This window comes from Simochromis diagramma, unplaced genomic scaffold, assembly GCF_900408965.1.
Source record: "Simochromis diagramma unplaced genomic scaffold, fSimDia1.1 OVJJ01000753.1, whole genome shotgun sequence".
Classification (NCBI taxonomy): Eukaryota; Metazoa; Chordata; class Actinopteri; order Cichliformes; family Cichlidae; genus Simochromis; species Simochromis diagramma.
This window is the reverse complement of record NW_024387523.1, coordinates 7,295,452-7,318,929: the sequence shown is the minus strand read 5'-3', so window position 1 is coordinate 7,318,929 and position 23,478 is coordinate 7,295,452. Positions and strand designations below refer to the sequence as shown.

The 23,478-nt window shown below is 39.6% G+C and overlaps 2 protein-coding genes across 2 annotated transcripts; both read left to right on the top strand.

Moving 5' to 3' along the window:
* The first annotated feature begins 1,287 nt into the window (after positions 1–1,287).
* LOC120726396 (phosphatidylinositol 4-phosphate 5-kinase type-1 alpha-like) lies at positions 1,288–16,967 on the top strand. Its single transcript, XM_040019944.1, has 16 exons — positions 1,288–1,444; positions 1,825–1,979; positions 5,333–5,367; positions 5,590–5,673; positions 7,637–7,767; positions 7,916–8,033; positions 8,792–8,944; positions 9,790–10,089; positions 10,218–10,414; positions 10,513–10,596; positions 11,235–11,283; positions 11,368–11,452; positions 11,539–11,709; positions 11,873–12,059; positions 12,952–13,036; positions 13,131–16,967. Exons 2-16 carry the CDS (start codon positions 1,931–1,933, stop codon positions 13,134–13,136), a joined length of 1,734 nt encoding a protein of 577 aa, XP_039875878.1. The 5' UTR covers positions 1,288–1,444; positions 1,825–1,930; the 3' UTR covers positions 13,137–16,967.
* Positions 16,968–17,753: 786 nt separating this feature from the next.
* On the top strand, positions 17,754–23,461 carry LOC120726399 (26S proteasome non-ATPase regulatory subunit 4). The gene is made up of 10 exons (XM_040019951.1): positions 17,754–17,886; positions 18,462–18,602; positions 19,678–19,792; positions 19,888–19,974; positions 20,108–20,176; positions 20,335–20,550; positions 21,314–21,422; positions 21,517–21,648; positions 21,733–21,785; positions 22,870–23,461. The coding sequence occupies exons 1-10, from the start codon at positions 17,861–17,863 to the stop codon at positions 23,038–23,040; spliced, it is 1,119 nt and encodes a 372-aa protein (XP_039875885.1). The 5' UTR covers positions 17,754–17,860; the 3' UTR covers positions 23,041–23,461.
* The last annotated feature ends 17 nt before the right edge of the window (positions 23,462–23,478 follow it).

Below are 23,478 nucleotides of genomic sequence, written 5' to 3'. Positions count from 1 at the left end.
GAGAACAATGTTCAAGAATCGGTGACAAAGTTGAAGTTGCGCCAGGGCTGGATATTTCAACAAGACAATGACCCAAAACACTGCTCAAAATCTAAGGCATTCATGCAGAGGAACAAGTACGATGCTCTGGAACGGCCATCTCAGTCCCCAGACCTGAATATTATTGAAAATCTATGGTGTGACTTAAAGCGGGCTGTCCATGCTGGGAAACCATTAAACCTGACTGAACTGGAGATGTTTTGTAAAGACGAAAGGTCCAAAATGCCTTCAACCAGAATCCAGACTCTCATTGGTAGCTATAAGGAGTGTTTGGAGATGTTATTTCTGCAAAAGGAGGATCTACTAAATATTGATGTAATTTTTCTGTTGGGGTGCCTAAATTTATGCACGTGCCTAATTTAGTTTAAGTCACTATTGCACACTTTCTGTAAATCCTATAAACTTCATTTCACTTCTCAAATATCATTGTGTTTGTCTGCTATATGATATACTTAAATTAAATTGCTGATCCAAACAACCAATGATTTATGAAGGAAAAACATGAAAATTCAGGGGTGCCCAAACTTGAGGTGCATACCACTGTACTTGGAGTAATTTTGGTGGGACGGCCACTCCTGGAACAGTTCCCTGCTTTTCTAAGTTTTCCTGATTTGTGGATAATGGCTCTCACTGCATTTTGCTGGAGTCCCAAGAAATTAGAAATTGCTTTGTAACCTTTTCCAGACTCATAGACGTCAATGACTTTGTCTCATAGCTGTTTCTATAGATTGTGACATGCTGTGTTCCTTTTTAAGATCTTAATTCAACTACCAATGAAATTGAACTTTTTCCACAATAAAAGAACAGAGACAAAGGTTTCTGCATGACTAACCACAAAAGTAAATGTCACTGTATGTGTGATCATGAAACACTAAATCAAGTCATTAGCCTTCATTAATACGTCATTCAACTTAAATTTTGATACTTCAACTACATTTTATTCCTAATGTATAACATTTTGAACAAAACAATTTTACTACATGATAATATTGCTACTTCTACCTTTTTAAAATGCTGTTTAGCAGTACAAATAAGTTATTTCTCTCTTCTACGTTTTTAAAAATAGCTACTTTTGCATTTCTTATTATTCCCACTACAAAGTTTCTTAACTAATTCTTTAGATTAAGTTATTTTTCTTGTTTTCCCCACCTTTTTTACATTAATTTTAGGAGGTTCCTAAATCATGGGGTGGTGTTATTTTATTTTGAAAGTGCCTATGTTATTCTGAAATATTTCCCCACCGGAAATGCTGTTCTTGCCCAGACTAGCAGCCCAAACAAAACTGCCGCTTCCGCATTGCTTCCTTGTTTATTTGTTTTGAGGAAAACACCGCCTTTATAAAAGAATAAAAAGTATTTTTTTAATTTAATTAGAAGCTATAAGAACGTCTAAACACGATTTTCTGGTAAGTTTAATGTTTTGTGTGTATTGTCGAGACTTATCTGTGTGGTTAAAGTTAGAAAAGTTAAAGCAGCGGCAGCTAGCGTTGTCGCCTATGTTCAGTTGAATAGCGCTGCTCAGACGTTTCGGTATCTCCCACATTAACATGTCACAACACGCATTAGCCTCTCTGTGTTGTTGTGTGTGTGTGTGTGTTTTTAAAAAAAAGTTAATTTACTTAATAGCCTACTCGATGCTTAGTCGCTTTTGGTAGGAAGCTGCCGCCTGTTTATGTCACCTTTGTCTCCATCAGCAGAGCTGTTCAACGTGGCTGTTGTTGGTATTTCTAGCATGAAATCATGTAGAGTGTTTACTGTTCTTGAGCTGGGCATTTTTTCCACACAGGTCCACGCCTTGCTGAACTGACGTCACCGATACATTTGAAGCTAAGGGGTGAATAAAGACCCCCAGTTTCCTCCAAAGCAAGTCCAGAGTGTAGTTTCTTGTCTGAATGGCCACAGCTGCAGAAGAGCCTCCAGGGCTACAGGGCCAGACTGGCAGTAAGTACTGTGTTGTAATACACCACCTTTCGTGCCAGTGCATACAACATATAGCCTGAAATAACTTTAATTGCTTCATACAGATTCACTTCTCAAGGCATGTCTCAGAAATAAGCAATGACTTATTTCTGAGACATGACCCACGGTTAGGTCTCACATGGTAGTGTACTCAAGATAAAGAGGTGGGGGTCCATTCATATGGGACCACCTGGGGATAATAGAGGAGTAGCCAAAAATGCTTACCTGACATCACGCATGTAAACTATGCTTAATTATGTTGACTTATGCATGTTGTACACAGGCATATTTTAAATACTTCAATCATTACAATCAATATAGATGTATAATTGAAGCCATTTAACAGAGTCCTTAATAGGTTAAAAGACAACCTTTTTTTTTGTCTTCAGTAAATTTGGGGCATCTCAAATAAAAGAAGAAGAAAGCAAATAAAAGTACTTCCCAGAATGTCTTAACTGTTCCTTTAATGTGTACTAAAAAGGAAAGAAAATGGAAAAAATATGTTTATTTACCTCACATCACAGTAGATTTATGACACAAAGTTTTCATCAGAGCATCTGAGGTAAAAAAAACAAAACAAAACTTTAACTGAGTACAAAGGCCACTTTTCTTGGCCCGAGTACATAATTACATCCTAAATCAGATGTTTCTGGCTGTCCTTGATTTGATCTTTAAAAAAAAAGTGGTTTGCAGGACAAAGTACATGGATCTCATGCTTCACAGAAAGTTTACGTACTTGCCTCACTTTATTAAAGATTAAAACGAGCGCTTTTCCAGAAGTTTTGTGCCATTGTGTTAAATGTAAACGTAGAAATATATAATCATTTTGAATTTGATGCCATCAACTCATTTGGGACAGGAGGATGTTTAACACTGACTGCTCTAGTTATGAAAACATACTGTTTTCTCCTTATTGCTTAACACAGGAATTCAGCTGCACAACAGTTTCACACTATTTCTATCCCTCTGAACACTTTTATATACACCCTGTCACTGCTGTCACTACTCCAGAAAAATGTTGTTACTCAGCATCCGTTCTATGGAAATGTACAAGAACAGCATAGACTCTGAAGAAAGGAAACCAGTTGTTGACTGTAAGAAGAAAGGAGCGATGAGTAACCGGAACTGAAATTAGGGAAGTGTGAATAATAAAGTGTTGAAACAAGAGATTTTGGCCTCCTTTGACTAGTTTTACATTTTCTAATGCCACATTTTTGTTAGTGGGTGTTGGAACTGCAGTAATAATAATAATAAGTCCTTACTGGATTAAACAAGGACCTCTTTCAAAACTAGCTGTCTTTCTAGCTGCGTATGTAGCGAGAAAAATTGGTATATTAATGATGCTTTCACACATGTGTGAGTTAACCCTGCCTTGTGAGCTAATGCCCTCCCATACCAGTACCGATTTTGGCTTTTTGAACTGATAGCAGTCTGAATGGTCTTTCCCTCCCTGAACTCAGAGGATGAGGCATTCATGCTATCCAAAAAGGATTTCGCATTTTGATTTGCCAGACCACAGGCAGCAGGAGGCTTACAATGGGCTTTGGGGATGGGGCTATGAACCTAAACATAACCGGTCCATATATAGTGAAGGCAAAAAGTCTTTGTTATCTTTGTCAACAGAGGTCTGAGTATTTTCCTGTTGGTTTTGGCCATTTCACAAACAAAGTTAGAGTAAATTAAATCTTATAAAAAGTACCCACAAACTTTGCCATTCTTACAAATTGTTTAACTGAAATCAAAAATAGATGTGTGCTATTAAAAAAAAATGAAGCTGAGATTAAACAAAATAGAAGTTGTTTATTATTGGTCAAATAAGGTGGATCCAAGCATCAGCTCTTTTCTTAGTTGATTCTAGCCTCAGTTTTGAGAAGTGTCTCCCAGTGCTTCTACCATTTTTGAAATATCACAAGATCGATACTCAGTTTTAGTGGCACTAAGACTATCATTCTTGCTTTTATTTCCTCTCATTTGGATTATTGTAATTATTTTAGCAGGTATCAATCACAAATCATTGTACAGTCTTTAGATTGTTCAAAATGCAGCAGCCAGACTTATAAACCCAAGCGAAGTTAGTGTATTTAAATGCATTTTAATAACCAAGGTCACGTGCATTACATTTAAACATACTGCAACTGCTGTCCCTGTATAGAAGCCTGTTAACTGGCCCCACCTCATGCTTAAACATGAAAGGTCATCGAGTGTTTGCTGTTCGGGGTTCTTGATGGTGGAGTGACTTGCATGAGGAACTCCGTCTGGTTTTGTTGGTGCTTAAGTCTCCAATCTTGTGTGTTTTATTATAGATTTCATACCTTTGACATAATCATCATCATTATTATTATTTTTATTGGTTCTATTATCACAGTCCTGGCAAATTTCCTTTAACTGAAAGCCAAAAAGCTCCAAAATGTTTGACATGCTGGAGAAACTCTCAATAGTCAGTTTTGAGCTCAGGCCTAGAGCAAGCAAAAGCCTTTCTGGATTTAAAATAAATGTGTTTGTTGTCTTAGTTTTATTTGTGGATACAGCAGTTGTGTACACTGATAATGAATTTTATGAGGGTTGTTCACAACAGGATTGTGCTTGCCTTTATTGCATTGCTGTCTGAGCATTGAAGATGACAGGCATTTAATATCGCTTCTTGTGTAGATTAGAAATATTGGCAAACCCCTCCCCAGCTTTAGTTCTGCAAATTAATGGCCAGTCATCTTCCTTATTACAGTCGTCTGGTGATGTTGTCTGAACCTTGTTGATATTTGTTGCGTTAATCAAATTCAGAATAAACATATTTGTTAAAAAAAACAAAAAATTTTTGTGTCAACACAGTGTCCCAGCTGTTTTGGAAATGGTGCTGTAATATACATAATAAATGTTTTAAGGAAAGTGAATTGCAGACATCATGATGTTGTGTCACTTTCACAAGTGTGTTTCCTTAAAGATGAACGGAAGCTAAGTGTCATTAAGTTCAAACACCAGTAATATTACAGTGTAATACACATCAGGAAATTCACCGGCTTTGTATGAACTCACTTTAATAGCATCCTTATCTAATTCCTTCCATTGCACACAAAGACCTGCAGAGTCAGTTCTGGAGGAAACTGTCTTCTTTCAGAGGTAATGTTTGAGGTGTGTCTGCATGTTCAGCTGCACTCTCTATTTTCAGCGTTAGGGAATGGTAGAAGCTGTTTCCGTCTGTGTTGTTTGACATTACTGCATCCACTGTAATAACTGTTTGCCTTATCTGCTCATTTCCTGTCCTGTGCGTGCGTGTGTGTGTGTGTGTGTGTGTGTGTGTAATTTCCTGTGTAACATTATGTCTTTCTTTCTGATTCCAGACTTGAATGGGTCTCGAAAAAATGCTTCAGCTGAGGTGAGAAATGAGGGAATTTGTGGGGAAGAAACTGAAAATCTGTCTCGGTCAGTTAGCAATTGCACATTTCTTTCCCCATAAGCAGTTTGGGATTAGCCCGTATTCTGCTGACAGGTCATTTGTGCCTTCCTGTTTGAATCGTGAGAATATTACATGTTCCTGCACTTACAATGAGTTCTTTTCCTCTTGTAATTCTGTTTTGTGCCATGTTTATACTGACAGGGTCCAAGTGCTAGCACATCTCAGGCTTTGAAAAAAATCGGGCATCGTGGAATCGATCCCACTGGGGAGACGACGTACAAGAAGGTTGGGGATCAGCCACTGCAGACTTATGCACATTTTTTCACTCTCTCTGTAGAGCTGCATCTTACAAAAACTTTCATTATCTTTTCCTCTTCCAATTGTTCTCTTGATGAGTTAATGAATTATTTGGCTTGTAAAATAGTGATAGTAGTGTAATCTCAAAATTTATAAATCTGTGCCTTGGTTTGTCTGCCGCTCACTATTCTGGCCTGTGAAACGCACAGCACTCTCTTTTTATTGCCATTAGCTTAACCCTTCATCACCCACACATATGATCTAATCTGTCCTGCCTTCTTGAATAAGTGCTCTCCGCTTACTGCTAGAAGCGGAAATCCTTATAACGCAAGTGCTCTGTGTCTTTTCCCTCTCTTCAAACCTCATTGTGGGACTTCTTTGTGATTATTCAGTTGAACTTGACACCCACAGGGTGTTTCTACAGGCTGTTGGGAGCTATAGTTACATTTCCTACAATTTGTGAAGTCCACCAAAACAGTGTTCCATATTTTAAGATAACCCTATTTTATCCTATAATGGACCTTGGAACAGCCGTTTGTTCATTCACTGTTTGAAACACACTGTTTAAGGCCCCAGTCAGACAGGCCTAGACCAATAGAAAAGGTAATGAAGTACCTGTTTGTGAGTATTCCCCAACCGGTTTACTGGAGGCTGCTGCCAGCTGCTGGGAAGTTGGTGTGAAGGTGAAGTTTCCCAATTCGCATAGGCCAAGACACTGGTCAGTGACCCCTGGCAACTACCGGTCACAAGGAAAGTGTGTGTAATCTGTGGGCGGTTGCTGGAATTTGCTTGAAGTCACTTTGGTTGCAAAAATGTATGCAGGGCTGCAACACAAGCATCTTTCAGATTGCTTTGGTCATTTTTGCATGGACGGCACCATCTTGTGCGCAAACCCTTACAAACTGCTCGCTAAGTGGGAGTGAAACTGCGAAAAGTGCAAAATGGAAACGGAGACCATTCGTGACTTGCTTTGTTTGGACGACTTTTACTTTTAAGACAAATGGTCTCCGTTTCCAGCTTGTGTTGCACTTCTTTCAACTAAATAGCGAGTATTTGCAGACAAGCTGGTTTCCTCTGTGCCAACTCCAGGTGAGCAAAGCAGTCACAAAGAGGTTTTTGGTGCAGCATCTTCTTTGCAAGTGAGTTCACCATGCGACATTCAGCAACCGCTTTTCAACCTGTCGGGGTATACACAGTTTTCCAAGTGACTAGAGGTTTCCAGATGGGTCATTAACCAGTCAAGGCCTGTGTGACTAATGCCTAAACTTCCTTCTTTCTTCCTTTAGCCGACTCCCTTCTTATTGGCCTCCTCTCCTAAACAGCATGCTTGAACGGCAGGTGGGTGGGCTACTGTGCTCACAGACAAGCTTGATATGAACATATTAGGGATGTCAGGTTAAAGGAAGCTGAAGCTTTGTACATGTTTAATAGAAGTAACAACCACTGTAACCATGCATATGAGAAAGCATAAATGGTGGACTTGAAAATGCAGCCACTAATGGCCATGCGAACAAGCACTTGTAAAATGTGCACTTGTGCTGGCACTTTTTGATGTGGTGGTACTTCACACTGTTTAGAGTACATTTGAACCAAACCTGAATATTTTCCTCCTTTTTAAACCATTGTAGGCTTTACATTTATACCTGACCACATAGCAAGTGAAAATGAAAGCAAACTGAACATTGGTCCCAGTAGAGATTTGCCTCTCAGCTGAATGTTGAATGTTGAGTGTGTTTGTACCATCACCACCACCCCACCTAACAGTAAACATGGGCTCTGTTTGGTGAACCTTTTGAGTTAACCTATCTATTAATCTTTAGTGAAATGTCTGAAATAAAAAGTGTCTCCCACCTGCCAAAGCTTGCAAGTCCCTATGCCACTTAATTTCTTGAAGTATTCACTTTGAAATGCATTTGTTGCATTTGATACATGTAAGTTTCCTTTCTTCCAGACAACGTCATCAGCTCTGAAAGGTGCTATCCAGTTAGGCATCACGCACACGATAGGCAGCTTAAGTCAAAAACCTGAAAGAGATGTGCTGCTGCAGGACTTTGAGGTGGTGGAGAGCATCTTCTTCCCCTGGTCAGTTTGTAACGATGAATTAGTTTGTAAAGGAAATGAAATGTGTGTCTGCCCTGTGTGCAGACAGGATCAGGATATTTTACTTCTGCAAGCCTACTTTGAAGCTGTGTGGAAAATAATCTTGTGCTCCTCTGTTTGTGACCTGCAGTGAGGGTAGTAACCTGACACCGGCACACCACTATGGAGACTTCAGGTTCAAAACATACGCCCCGATGGCCTTCCGTTACTTCAGAGAGATGTTTGGCATCCGGCCCGATGACTACATGGTATTCTTGTATAATCAGCAATTGTTGTCCAAAATATTTCTGAGGAAAGAGAGCAGTTCACTTTTGGGGAAAAAGGAGTGTTTGAGTAACTGTGACTAGGGAAGTGTGAATAATGGAGTATTGACACAGGAGAGGAGTGGAGATGCTGTTCTTACGGTTTTAAAGTAGGGGTGTCAAATGTAAGGCTGGGGGCCAGAATTGGACTGGTGACAATTCCAATTTGGACCACCGATTTTGGAAAAAATGTGAAAGAGGGCATAATTTTCAACTGTATATTTAGAAGTTTTACAGCTTTTCCTACTGATCAAGACCTCTCCCATCATCATTCATACTACACTAAAGAAAATTCAATTATAGATATCTGTAATTTTACACATTTACTTCTTACAGTTTAAGCCTAAAGAAGCATGCTGACAGATTTCTTTAATTTACTACAGCAGTATTTCATTATCATGTAGAAAAACGGAGACCTGCTGTTGAAATTGCACTTCTTTGGCCTCTATTAAGATATCACATTGATTAAATGTATATTTAAACTTTTTTAGACTGACAGATATTGGAGATATTTGGATATTTCATGTTTTCTGCCTCCTGCATGCTCCCTCCAGGTCCTGCCTCTCGCCCAAACCAAACTCTGTATGCTTTGTAGTGAGAACATGGCTTCAGTCAGCATTCATGTGTAAAATGTAGCAATAAGACTGTGTTTTTTTTGCTTTTAATCACATGTGTAAAGACCGTTTTTTATGTTGTGTTTATAGTATTCTCTGTGTAACGAGTCGCTGATCGAGCTGTCCAACTCCGGGGCGAGTGGATCTTTGTTCTACGTCTCTAGAGATGATGAGTATATCATCAAGACGGTGCAGCACAAAGAGGCAGAATTTCTGCAGAAACTGCTGCCTGGATACTTCATGGTATGATTTGATGGTCACAAAATGTCCTAATCATCATCCTGTTATCACTATCAAATGCAAGGTCTTGGATATCAGTGGCGCTTTTACAGCGACGCTTTGCTACCCTTAAAACTAATCTGCAGTTGTTTTGTTAGTCTGCAACTGCCATAGCTGTGGGCATTATGTTTTTATGTTGTCCTCATGTACTCCACCTACGATTATTATCATGATATCCCTTGGTACTCCTTCTGGGAATTTTATTCATTATCAACTTTAACTCAAGGAACTGATTAGAATTTAACGGCCAAAGATCAGCTTTCACCTCACGTGTGTTAATTGTTGCATTCTAGTAAAATTTCACAATAGGAGTGTCCTGAGAAATTTTGCAGATATGTTTCTTTGGATTGAAGGACGACATGATTAGATTTGGTACTGTGACTTTACAAAACATGTCAACTAACACAATAAAATCAGAAGCTGTCATTTTGTCTTGAGGCAAAATATCAAAGGTCACATCTGGATAGCCATGGATGTAAAATGCAGCCAAACGGGTTGGTGCAAGACGGGAACTATGAGGCCGTATTTACAGTTACTGAAGTAACACTCTGTAGTCAAATATTGTTCCTACATTGTTTTCTTGAGCTGCTAAAATGCTTTGTTTGTCTTTAAAGTCTCTCTCAACTAGTTAGTCTGGTTTTCATTTAAAGCACTCGACATGCTTGTTACTGACTGAGTTTACTTTTGCCTTCTTTTTTTATCAGTTTACTTAAGTCAACCATTCATTTAACTTTTGGTGACGCTGATACTGATGTTTCTTTTCATTTTGTCTATATTTCTTCCTCCTACTCTTTTTCTTTCTGCCTTAGAACCTGAACCAGAACAAGCGGACCTTATTACCAAAGTTTTATGGGCTGTATTGCGTCCAATCAGCTGGTAAAAACATCCGCATTGCAGTCATGAATAATCTGCTTCCTAGTGCAGTACGAATGCACCTCAAGTATGATCTAAAGGGCTCTACCTATAAGCGACGAGCCTCGGCTAAAGAAAGAGAAAAGGCTGTACCCACATATAAGGACCTGGATTTCATCCAGGACATGCCTGAAGGGCTCTCGTTGGACGCTGATAAGTACAATGCTCTTTGCAAGACCCTCCAGAGAGACTGCTTGGTGAGAACTGTGAAAACATGAGGCTACCAGAATAATAACAGTGTTGGTTTAGATAGAATCAGTAAAATGTCTTCCCTCTAAATGTCCTCCTGGTCTTATAGTACTCATGTTCCTTAATTTCCATCCAGCTCCTGCAGAGTTTCAAGATTATGGATTACAGCCTTCTGGTGGGAATTCATAACGTAGATCAGGCCTGTCAGGAGCAGGCCAACGAGGACGAGGGGGCTGGGGCAAAGGGTCAAGTTCAAAAGGCTCTGTACAGCACGGCTATAGAGGCCATTCAAGCAGAGGTGGGACGCATGGGATCCATGGAAACCGAGGACAGGTGAGTGACGGAGTGTCTGTGATCGTATCGAGCAGGCTTGTCCCACCAGTTTCTGTCTGAGAAGAATTACAGAAGACTAAAGGTGTTTTTGTTTGCAGAACGGGAGGAATCCCTGCACGAAACTTGAAAGGCGAGAGGCTGCTGGTGTACATCGGTATTATTGACATTCTTCAGTCTTATAGGTAATAATTCACTTTATTGTCCTCATTGAGCTCACGTAACAAAAGAAGCACATGAACAGGAAAGCAGCAGCTTCCGTCTTTGTCTGTTCAGAATGCGTTCAGGGACCGTATCAAGTGTTAAACCCCGGTACACTGTCTCGTTAGCTAACCTGACGTTTTACACTAAAGGTCAGAGCGGACAGTAGAGAATGACTACGGTCGGTCAGTGAGGCAATGAATCTTTGTTACTTTATTTAGAAACTGTGCAAATAAACGTTATCTATACCGGAAAATCTCTGCCAACATGTAACCATGACGCCACCTGTGGTGACTAAAATATGATCTTCTTTGTTCCACTGTGTACGCGTGTGGCCAACATCCAAAATAGAGTTCACATGACATGAGTAAACAGGATCTCAGCATCCAGATAAAACTACAAGGGCACTTTCAAATGTTTCTACAGTGAGCGTGTGATAAGAAAATACTTCTGTTTGAGGATCTAAATTTTATGAAAAGCATAGAGGGGGGAAAAAGTAGTGCTTGGACGAATGGGTAAATGAGGCAAGCTGCATTGAGCAGTTAGAGTAGAAAAAGTTCTATATAAGAACCAGTCTAGTTACCATTTACCATCAAGTCAGAGTGTGTGTGTGTTTTTTCAGATTGGCAAAGAAGCTTGAACACTCCTGGAAGGCTCTGGTTCATGATGGGGTAAGGACCCTTACTAGTACTAGCTAGTTTGGTTGCAATGATTTAACAATACAGATTTTAACTTGTTTTATTTCTTTTTTTCAGGACACTGTATCAGTGCACAGACCGAGTTTCTATGCCGAGCGATTTCAGAAGTTTATGTGCAACACAGTGTTTAGAAAGAATGCATGTAAGTTTATGTTGTCTCCGTCTGAACATGACTCTGTCACACCAGTGTTACTGCACAGACTCAAAGTTTCTCTGTCTCGTATCTAGTGAAGACCTCCCCGTCTAAGAAGCGCCGTGCAGGAGCTGGTCCTGTGAAAAGAGCGGCTGGCTCTGGACCTTCTCTGATGACCCAAGCCAGCAGCAGCAGCACCGCCCAGAGTCCTTTGCTCCAACATCAAGCCAGTTCAGACACCAGAGAGGACAGCGAAGCAGACAAAAGTGAGGATGAAAGAGCACAGAAGCTTTAACTTCTCTATGGGGAACTATTTATGTTTCATATTTTTCATGACAGCTGCAAACATTTAGTCTTCTTACATGTACCACTATGGGAGATGCTTCTTTTTCAACACAGCAATAAACCGTTTTTGTCCCCTCTCGCCAGTTATGCTCGCAGGTCGTCCTGACCTCCTCCCAGATACCATTCCTCCACGCAACCCTGTTGCTAGCGCTGTTGAAACTGCCATCTCCTCCTTGGGAAGCCCCAGATTTTTACCATCAAGTCGTCTTCAGTCTAACACTCGGGGAGAATCTTTGAACAAGCAAAACGAGGAAGACAACACCCCCAAGGGGTAAGAGGGGACATATAGTGTAATAGTTTGTGTATTAACGATCCACCTGTCACTTTTATGACAGTACACACAGACACACACATTTTCCTACAACACACCAGTGTTATCTGAATGCATTGATTAATGTCTAATTACACTAACTGAATATGGTAGTACCAGAAGTAACTTGTAATCATCTACTAAATGTTCTGCTTTGGATATAAAGTGCACACACCTGCTGGTGTATTTGAATCACCTTTATACACAAGAGCTGGACAAAATACCAGAAACAAAACAAAGTTCAACAACACAGTAATAACATATTCAAACAAAAATGTCTTTAAAGATGAAACACTTAGTTTCACCTAAAACAGAACTTTATATATCCTTCTCTGAAGTAAGAAATCTTCTACTTCTCCCATTTAAAGTGATCCAAAATGCAGTGCTTCTTTCAGGCTGTATTAGAGGCCTACATTTTTAAACTCCTTTTTAGATAGGTCAGCTTTCACATGATGTGTTCTTCAGTATTTTGTTTTTGCGTGTATGGAAGTGTGTATGTTGGAATGAACGTGTGATCCTTTGGTTAATGTGTGGCTTTTGTTCAAGTTGTGAAACACTTTGAAAAGTGGAATGCAAATCAACTTAGGAATAAATGAATGACCCATTGATGCACAGATTGGAAGTGAGGCCTTCTCAGAAGACAAAAATGTGGCTTAACCAGAACTTCAGGAAAGTCAACATTTTCCCAAAGCAGCACAGGATTCTAGGCATGGAAAAAAGCGTCGAATTAGCTCATAAAGCTTTCTGTAAAAAAATGCAGTGTATATTCTGTTAATATTTTCACCTCCACAACCAGTGCCTCGTACTGTGTTAAGGTTCAAATGCATCCTCATGACTCTCCTGTTGTTTTCAGGGCTCAGTCTAGGACTCTTGAAGAAAGTGGTGCTGAGGAAGCAATCTCACTCAGCGACATAGTCCCGTGTGCAAGCAACTGCTCAGTAAGTTGATTTCAAACCTCAGGTTCTGCTATCAAAATATTTACTCGTATTTGAACTTTTTTTTTAAACTAATACTCTTTCACTTGGTTTGCAGGTGTAGATATGAGGAAAAAGAATGACTTGAAGGATGTTCTGAGCCTTCCTGAAATCTTATAACTCCCTTGGTATGATTTGAGGTACCAGAACTTACAAAAAAAAAAAAATTACGCAGTGCATCTCCTGGACCAAGAGGGATATGAAATGTTTGTTTGTTGTCTTTGTTTTTTTTGCACAATATGATAATGTAACTGGGCGGTTGTGTCGCAACACTAGTAACTGCAGACACGGTAATGCTGTAGTTATTGAACACTATTATTAAACCCATAGGAGAAGTGCCTGTAGTCACAACCAATGATCATTTTTGGCTCAGTTAAGCATTTAGTGTGGAAATGTTGCCTTATTGAAGAACTGAGATTCTTCATTCAGGCCTGGCTATATACGTCATTGTCCTTTTTGGGATTATTATTATTTTATTTTATTTTTATTGCTTCTTTCTTCTTCTTTTTTTTTTTTTTTTTGACCAAATGGCTGTAGCACGTCTTCATGCAGATTTTTCTGTGTGCCTGCCGCCCACCCAAAGGTCCAAGTCTAGAGTAGTGTTTGTGCTACCTGCTTTGACGGAAAGCCTTATGATGAGGATTGAGAACACAGTTTTAAATAAAGTCTTAGTTTTTAAAGAAATTACTGTATTCATGCATTGTAAGCTTCTGATTTTTAAAAGCTTACTCTGAATGCAAATCATGCTGGACGAAAGACCTTCAGCTTGTGCTTTTTATTTACCCAAGTATTCCCGTGGACCTGGAGTGCTTTTACAGACTGTGAATCTTAAATATCACCTGTGATATTCAGGCCAGAAGGTTATTTTAAATGTTTTCTTTTTATACTTGTATTTGCTCGTGGACTATAGACTGGCTTGTATTCAAATGAGACCGATACTGGTACTCGGTAGCAAAACTAATGAGTTAGTCAGCTTCGGTGTCACGGACCAAACCTGCAAAGAGAAGCTTGTGTTATATATGCAAGAAAAACAGAAATAGGAGAATCACACTAAACCTAACCACTTTAGGTAACCAAAGAGCATGTTGTGGCATTAGTACAAACTGGTACAATCACTATGTTTTTGTAATAAGTTGGGACATTGAAATTAATATTGTACTAGTTTTTTTTTAATATATATACATATATACTGCCAGCACAAATGGAAAAATTACTGTTGCATGTAATTTGCCTTGTTTTGTTTTTCTCCAGAATAATAGACTCCTATTTTTCTTTTCTTTTTTTTTTCTCAACACTGTGGTTTACGCCTAGCTGAAGCTAATGTGGCCTTTAACTGTCCTGCAGTAAGTCTGACCTTTCCAATTTAGATTATAATAGTAGCTCTCAATATAGTTCAACTTTTGTGAAAATCCTGTGTTAAGAGAGGTGTGTGTTTAACTTTGTGATATGTTTGGAGGGTGTTTGTGCTGCTTCACAGGACACAGTGCACACCAGCACAGTGTGCACTGTTGGTATAATGCTGTTGCGCTTTTGTGACAAGAACAGCATCACTGAGCAGCGTAACACCTGAAACGAACCCTCGTTGTCATGGAGTTGCGGAGCTGCAGCAGTTTACGAGTTGCTGATGTGCATCGTGCGCAAAGAAAGCATCTACTTCTACATTCAGACATGACTGTCACCTGTACTTTGTGTGGGATTTTTGTGTTTGTTTTTAATTGATTGTGTTAGTTTTTAAGTGATTTTATTTTTCACATCTAACAGCACAGGAAACTTTTCTAAATGAACGTTTCAAAATGTGTGGTGGAATAGTTGGACCTACTTAAGTGTTATTGTTGTTTTCGGTCTTTGTGGCCACTGAAAACAAGGGCAGGATGTGCAAAAAAAAAGAAAGTGAGTAATATAGAGTTGGTAGGAGCTTTGGCTGCTGAATATCTGAACTATAATCATTGGTGGTACTGCATTTTCTTTTCCACTATTTACATTTATTTGCTGCCAGAAGCAAACTAAATAAAACTGCAACTATATATGACGACTTCTATAAACTTTCTAACTGATTTATGATGTGCTGTCTTTGGTTATTTTATCATTATGCATTCCTGTCCATTCGCTTTTTACTCATGCATTCAGCATTTCCTAATTGCTACTAATATTTTTTGTCTATATTTATTACAATCTTAATATAACTTGTTGGTGCAATTTCCCACAGGCTTTAGCATTTCCCTCGACCTCTTATTAAATTCTGATATTGATCTGTTGATGTTGTCTTATGATTGTAAACCTCTCAGCAGGACCTGTAAATCCAGGGTTAACAGAGCCGGTGGTGTTGATTTTGTTAGGTAAAGCTAAGAGTAGTGAGACTGAAAACTGAGGGGTACCTATTATGGTTTAACTGCTATTTTTTCATTAGTTAAATGGTGATGGCTGCCTGATGTGTCAAGGTGGACGCTAGCCTACCTTTTCATAAGCTACAGTGGAGATAAAGAGCTTACACACCTCTGTTAAAATGCCAGGATTTGCTGATGTTAACGTAAAATTATACCAAGATATTTGCAGGTTTTTTTCCACCTTTAATGCGATCTATAACCTGTACAGTGGAACTAAAACTTATAGTTTGTTGGAGCATACAGAAGTCTTTTAGGGGGGGTACATCTCAACTTTCTTCTTTGCAAAAAGCACTCCAAATCTGACAGACTGTGAGGGTGTCTCCTCTGCACAGCCCCCTTTAGGTCAACCTGTAGAAAAATGCTGAAAAATGTAGCCAGGCTTGGATGTTTGGAAGTGAGAAAAGGCTTCTGTTTTACCACCCTACCCTACCACATAGCCCAGACACATGAAGACTACTTGCCAGATGACCACATTTCTTCTGGTCTTTTCATAAATTTTAGAGTGATGTCCAGTCTTTGCAGTCCCACTGCCAAATATTCTCCACGTGTTCATGACTGTCTTCACTGTGTTTTGTGGTACATTTAATGCCCTCTCCTGATTGATACCTTTCAATGTCATTCATTTGACAATAATGGCTATGACTTTAAGATGCAGCTATGTAAATATCAGGAACATCTCACTAGAACATCTGAATTATATGTGGTTTTGATCAAAAGATGGCAGGTGTGTGCAGACTACTTAACATAAATTTGATTGCAGTTATCCGAGGTTGTCAACACTTATGTTTTCAGTTTATGTTTTAGTTAAACTGTGTAGTTATAGGTCGTACTGAAGATGGAAAAACAATCTAATTTTTTTTTAATTTATTTATTTTTATATATCACAAATATCTGGCATATTAACAGGGATGTGTAGACTTTATATTTACTGTAAAACACAAAACAAAATGTTTTTACTCTCATGTACAATGTCTTAACTTGGCGTTATGTTTGGCTCATGTTAAACTGCAAATACTTCCCAAGTATTTGATGTCTAAAAATGCTGAGCTGCATATAAGGATATAAGAAAACTGTAACTTAAGGGATGCTTTTTTGTTTACACCGCATATTTCAGTGAAAAAACTGTGCAATAATTTAAACCAGTTGACAATTTTCCCACCAGGAGGAATTATATAAAGGCAAACCGCATTTGTAGATTATTTAATTCACTTGACTGTTAAACCAAACTCTGAGGTGATGCCCTGTCCCGACAATAAAAGTCTTAATGGTTCCAAACAGATGCACACGTAGCCCTATTTATTACAGCGTTATATAATGTATGTATTACTCTGGTCTCTCTAATGTTTATTTGTAATTGTGGTGGATTGAAAATTGCTTGCTCCAGCATGGCAAACCTGAATTGAAGACATGAAACAGTTTTTTTTTTTTTAAAGCCTCCTGCTGTAACTGTTTTAAATCATCCTGTATTTTTTTTCCTACTCTGAACTGTTTAGAATAAACATTTGGATTCATCTGCTGTGGTGGCCAGTTGGGAAATAATTGTATTCGTTCAGATTATTAAACGTGACTGTGAATGAGAGGGACGCTACAGTGAAGGTAGATGAGTGAGTGCACAAGAGAGATGAAGAGAGTGCAGGCAGAGTGTCGTGGGTAGAACTGAGTATAAAGGCTGATTTGTGAAAGAAGGAGAGCAGCAAGAACTTGAAGGTTTGCAAGATTGTACTGGGACCTGCTATGATGTATGATTTGGAGTTGCTGGCAAAGATTGAGCTGAAACTAGAGCTGACATATCTAAAGATGTTAAAAATTTCATTAGCAGTGACCAGAAGGGACAAGATTAAAAATGAATACATATGCGGGACAGCTGGATCGAGCGATTTGGAGACAAGGTTAGAGAGGCAAGGCTGTGATATTTCGGATATGTGTAGAGGAGGGACAGCGGATATACTGGACAAAAGATGCTGAATTTGGAGGAAAAGAGGAAGACCTCAGAAGAGATTCATAAATGTAGTGAATGAGGACATGCAGAAGACTGGTGTGACAGAGGAGGATGCAAGGAATAGATGATGGCGACCCCTAAAGGCACCAGCCGAAAAGAAAAGATGATTCAGGGGTGATAAATGAGTTAATCTATAGGTTATTACTGAAGACAAAGCCTATAAATGGTTTGACGAAGAAAATGTTTCGGGGGTAAGCCTGTATGAACTAGTTTAATTCTTATTAAACCAGTTCCCCCTCCCCAAAGAACTTCTAAATAGTAAAGACCAGCTCTAATTATACTCTCTAGCTCTCTACAACCTGAAGGAGACAAGACTTGCCCAATCATATTTCGCTTTGTTCAACCGTCGTCCAATAATCTGTGAGCTTGTTGGATTACGACAGAAAGCAACAAGAAGTTTCCAAAATGGTGCTTGAAAGTACTATGGTCTGGTAAGAACTCTACAAATGTATTTTTATGTGTGTTTATAAACCCGTTAGCGGTTCATATGGAGGTGTACCAGTAAGTTACTTTATAAGGGGGCTCACCGAGCTGAATATGGGGTAAATGTCGCTGCCAGCCAGGCTGATAATGCACAGTTGATTGTGGGCCGGCTAACGCAATATCGACCGGCTGAGTCATTGTAGCTAAAGTTAGCCTAGATTTGAGGTCTTATTAAAGTATTTATTTACCTGCAAGCCACGAGACTTAATTTCCAGAATGTCGCTGGTTACAGTTTGGTGTTTTCTGCCTAAATTATTAACTGACACCAGCGGTTACTTGATTGTTTTCCAGCGGCATATGTAGGGTCACCTCTCGCTAACGTTAGCAAGCCGTGCTAGCTGTGATTGTTTTTACCCTGTTACGCTTTATAGCGGCTAAACTTTTGTTTATTGCTTCTCCCGGTGAATATATTATATTACCCATTCGGCCAATGTAGGTTATGGCTGATAATGAATTACGTGAACGCTTACTAACTCTTAAGCTTTGTGATGGAGTACACATTAAAGTGATGTTTCCTCTTCAGTGTGGACAACAGCGAGTACATGAGAAATGGAGACTTCCTGCCAACGAGGCTACAGGCTCAGCAGGATGCTGTCAACATTGTCTGCCACTCCAAAACACGCAGCAATCCAGAAAACAACGTGGGCCTCATCACTATGGCAAAGTAAGCCGTTCTCTCTTCATTAAACAATTATGTGGCTAAAGTCTTAACACTTCATTAAGTCGTACATGGTTACTGATGATGGCTGTCTTCAGAGGATGCAGTGCAATGACTTCCTTCTAAATAAAGAAGTGCATTTGTTGTCTTTGTGTAGAGGCTGTGACAGCTAAGGCCTGTACAAAACAAGTTGAACATACCCAGGGTAGATTTCCGTTATCTGGATTCACTTATCCTAACAGTCAGGATAAGAGGTCACACGAAGAGTGTTATTCTCTCCCTAAGTTAACGCAAGAGTGGTTTTTGGCAGCGTCTGACCAATCACAGTTATTGATAAGTGTACTGGCAACAGACTGGCTGATTTAGACTTTAGATGCTATTTAAAAAAAAAAACTTAAGGCCCTTATACAATCTGTGTAAAGAAGTCCAACGATCTTCCAGGAATGCTGATGCTATTTTCTGGAGTACTGGTGATGATTTATACTTGTTGTTCTTTAATCTTGAACCCGACCTAGTCCGGAGCAGGTTAGATTTGCAGTATAAGTTACCCAGTAAGTAAGTGGTCCGTCTTTGTAGTACTGAAAACCCTGATGTTACCTGGATAACACAAAATCCTACTTCATAGCTCAGACCTCTGGCCTGTTGCTGCTGGGTTTGAGGTTTAATACTGTTTGCTGGTTAACCATACAAAACATAAGCAGGTGTTACGTGAGCTGTGTTAGCTCTTTTCCAACCCGTGGTTAATGTAAACAGACATTTGCACAACATCAAAACGATCAAACCATATGGTTTCTAAATGAGGAGCACTTCCTTTAACCACCAGTCTGACCTGCCATTTATGAAAGCTGCTCTTTAGTACACCACACTGCTTTGACAGAGCTAATTCTAATTCATATTTAGTATTTTAATATTAATATTAACCAACTGCTAATTTGTTAAATGTGTACTTTACTGGGATTATTTGGAATTGGCACAAACTCATTTGACAGTGTTGTGTATTAAATTGTGTGTCAGATTTAATTACCTGTTAAGGTAACAACTGAAGGTGTTGACTCCTGGGTTTTTGTATGTTTTCTTGCAGTAACTGTGAAGTCCTGACCACACTGACTCCGGATACTGGCCGTATCCTGTCCAAACTCCACGCTGTCCAGCCCAGAGGAAAGATTTGCTTCTGCACAGGCATCCGAGTCGCTCATGTGTGTAACCTGTAAACTGCAGTAACTGGTTCAAAACAAAAAAAACCCAGTTTATGGCAGTTTTTGATCCATAATTTTATCCTTTCCCTCTTTAGCTGGCCCTAAAGCACAGACAAGGAAAAAACCACAAGATGAGGATCATTGCCTTTGTTGGGAGTCCTGTGGAGGATAATGAAAAAGATGTGAGGACCTTTTGTTAAGTGTTCTTTAACTACACATTATATGCAAAAGGTGTAATGTCTCCTGCTGTCTGCGCACTCATGTGTTTGTGCATATTTCTCTGCCTGCTGTTGTCCTAACCTACCGATTCTTCAGCTTGTGAAGATGGCAAAGCGCTTGAAAAAGGAGAAAGTGAATGTGGATATTATTAACTTTGGAGAGGAGGTGAGACATTGTTGGGTAATCTTCCATATCAGAGCTATAAAACGAGATGCATTAAAGCCTACCAACATTTTTCTTTTTTTTTTTTTGTATTGTTTTGTTTTCATTTCCATATCTGGTGCTTCTATATCTAAACAAACTGTCTCCAACTATTTGTTCAGGAGGCGAACACAGAGAAGCTGACTGCTTTTATAAATACCCTAAATGGGAAGGAGGGGACGGGCTCCCACCTGGTCACAGTCCCTCCAGGACCCAGTCTGGCGGATGCTCTGCTGTCCTCTCCCATCCTGGCTGGGGAAGGAGGCTCTATGATGGGTCTCGGTGCAAGCGACTTTGAGTTTGGGGTGGATCCCAGTGCTGATCCAGAGCTAGCCTTGGTAAGCAATATAGGGAGGTGGGTTGAGAAGCTGATAAGGTGGTATATTATGTGCCAAAATAGTTGCATGGAAAAGGAGAAAATTAAAAATCCTTTCAGATACTCAACTGAAAGCCTGCCTATGCTGACAGAGCTACTGCTGCTTGTGAGCAACACTGGGGAGTTTATTTCCCACTACCACTGTAAAGACAAAGACCATAACACACACCAGCAGGAGAACCTTATTCATATTTGGTCTTCCATAACTAGAGAACAGATGTGGCTATTGGCACAACTGATGGACGTGTAGAGAATGGGTGTGACGCTCCAAAGCAGTCTTTAAAATGGCAGTAAAGGAATGTGTGACTTTTAATATCAATGACATCGTCTTTATAAAAGCTGATAATCATGAGGCCAAAAATGTAAAGGACAGCTCTTCTACACTAGTTCATTTGTTTATTTAGGAAATAAATTATTAATGGTGTTATTTTCGATGCTGCCTCTTTTGGAAACTTGCGTGTCTAAGGTTAATAAAAGCAGGATGTTTTAAACTATTTCCTGCATGACAACTTGACGACTATCTCCACAGTTTCCTTTCTTATATCTATATCTTGCCCTTGTGCCAGATACATGAAACAGAGTACTCATTCTTTTACACGACTTCAGTCATATTTCAAGTACTCTGTGGCTTTGCCACAAATTTAAAAAAGTGACTTTCTTGTTCCTGTCCTGTGGACTGAGTCCATCCTTTGCCTTTTTATCTCACCGTGCTGCCCCTGCTTTAGGCCCTGCGTGTATCAATGGAGGAGCAGCGACAGAGGCAGGAGGAAGAGGCCCGCAGAGCTGCTGCCGCTTCTGCGGCCGAGGCAGGCGTGCCCACACCCAGCGCAGATGGTGACTGCAGGATTCACAGATCGTTATTTTTACCTATGAGATAAAAATGATTACAGTACATTAGGATTTAACCAAGTGTTATTTTTAAACACAGAATCAGAGGAGGCTTTACTGAAGATGTCAGTATCTCAGCCTGAGAGTGGTGCAGCAGTGCTTCCTGACTTCAGCAGCATGACGGAGGAGGAGCAGATAGCCTACGCCATGCAGATGTCTCTTGCTGGAGGAGGTAACTTCCACTTATGATCAGTGTATTTGTTTTAACTCTTATTTTTTGAACATAAAGCACAACTATCCTCTTATTTGTGAACAGAGTATGGTGAAATGGACACAGGAGCCCCCATGGACACAGCTGAATCAGCCAAGGTGAGTCATCGTAATGATTTAAATTGAGCTTTAAGGCAACTGTTATTTTTGAGTGTTGGATGTGAAATCATCATGCTTTGGGGACTTTTCATAAAGTAATAAAGGAAGGAAATATTTCGAGTTATTCCAGCACATAATGTGAACTGACGTAACAGCTGGAGCCCTTTCAAAGACTCGATACGAATAAAACTTATTAAATTAATAACCTGAAGGAGGAATGATTTCATAAGAAAGTAGCTTGTTTCTGAATAGTCGGGGTTCAATCTAGCAGACATTAAATATAAGGAGGCACTTGCCTTTCAGTAATAAATATCCATCTATCAAGTTTAACAATAGTGAGATGGACCTGAATGTACTCAGCATCTTTAAGCATCAAATTGTATTTCCTGTGTCTTTTTGAATAGTTTGCTATTTTAAATTGTGTTCATTTGTATGAGCATGGTGTCATCGTGGCAAACTATTCTTCAGATGATAAGACAACATGCAAACTAGATGAGCTGGCAAAGTTCTAGGTGACAAAATGGGGCTAAAATCATACATACAGTGGTCACCGATGAGCCACAACATTAAAACCACATCCTGACAGTGTGTGAAGTGAAATGCCTGTGCTTCTGTCAGTTTCTGTAGATCTGTGACTGCACAAAAGTGCTTCAAATAACCAGCAGCGGGCAGCCTGGTGGTGATGACGCTATGAAATAGATAGTGAAACAGTGGCCCACAGACTAGCTGTCATACATATCATTGACACTGCCCCCTGGTGAGAGTGCACAGCTACAACATGTAGATAACTGTCTGCAAAGCTCTGCCAAGGACCAACGCCCAATCATTCTCATCCCACCAAAACAACACAGGACCCCTGTAGATATTCTGTGGGGCTTGTAATTAATCCTTTTGGGTCCTTTTTGGTCCTGTGACATCATTCAGGTGTTTAAGTGGAATGTGTAAAAGTAGCATCTGAATATATGTCAGGACCCGTGGTTTCCCTGCAAAACATCACATTGACAGTGCATTTTTAATTTTAGTGGCAGAATCAAACTTCCATATAGCAGCTGTGTATAATATATGCTGTATCTTAACTGAACAGGAGGAAGATGACTATGACGTGATGCAAGACCCAGAGTTCCTTCAGAGCGTCTTGGAGAACCTGCCGGGTGTCGACCCAAACAACGAGGCCATCCGCAACGCCATGGGCTCCCTGGCCTCCCAGACGGGAAACAAGCCAGACGGCAAAAAGGATGAAGAGAAGAAGAAATGAGGAATGAAATAGAGAAACATGAACAATTGCAGACTAATGCAGGATTTCCTACATATATGACAAGATTGCTGATGCATCGCCCTGCATGACAGCACTCAGACATTTATTACTATCCTTCTCTGTCGAGACACTCAGAGGCACCAATATAGAAGAAAATACTGCAGTACTGAATAACTATGTAGTGTTTAATATGCCCACAAAGAAACTGATGCTATTAAAATATAATAATGGTCCATTCTCAAATTGCCTTGTGCACCCTTCACTCTACATTTCTCTACATGGTTATAACAATTAATGATAATTCTCGCCACAGATTTTCTTTTTCTTTTTTTTGTGGTGGCAGGCTTTGAAACCAAACAGTTAGCCACACTCCTGTCATGTCTTTGTGGGTTTCTTTTGCAATAAAAACTGTCTAAACATGTGTTTGTGGTGTGGTGA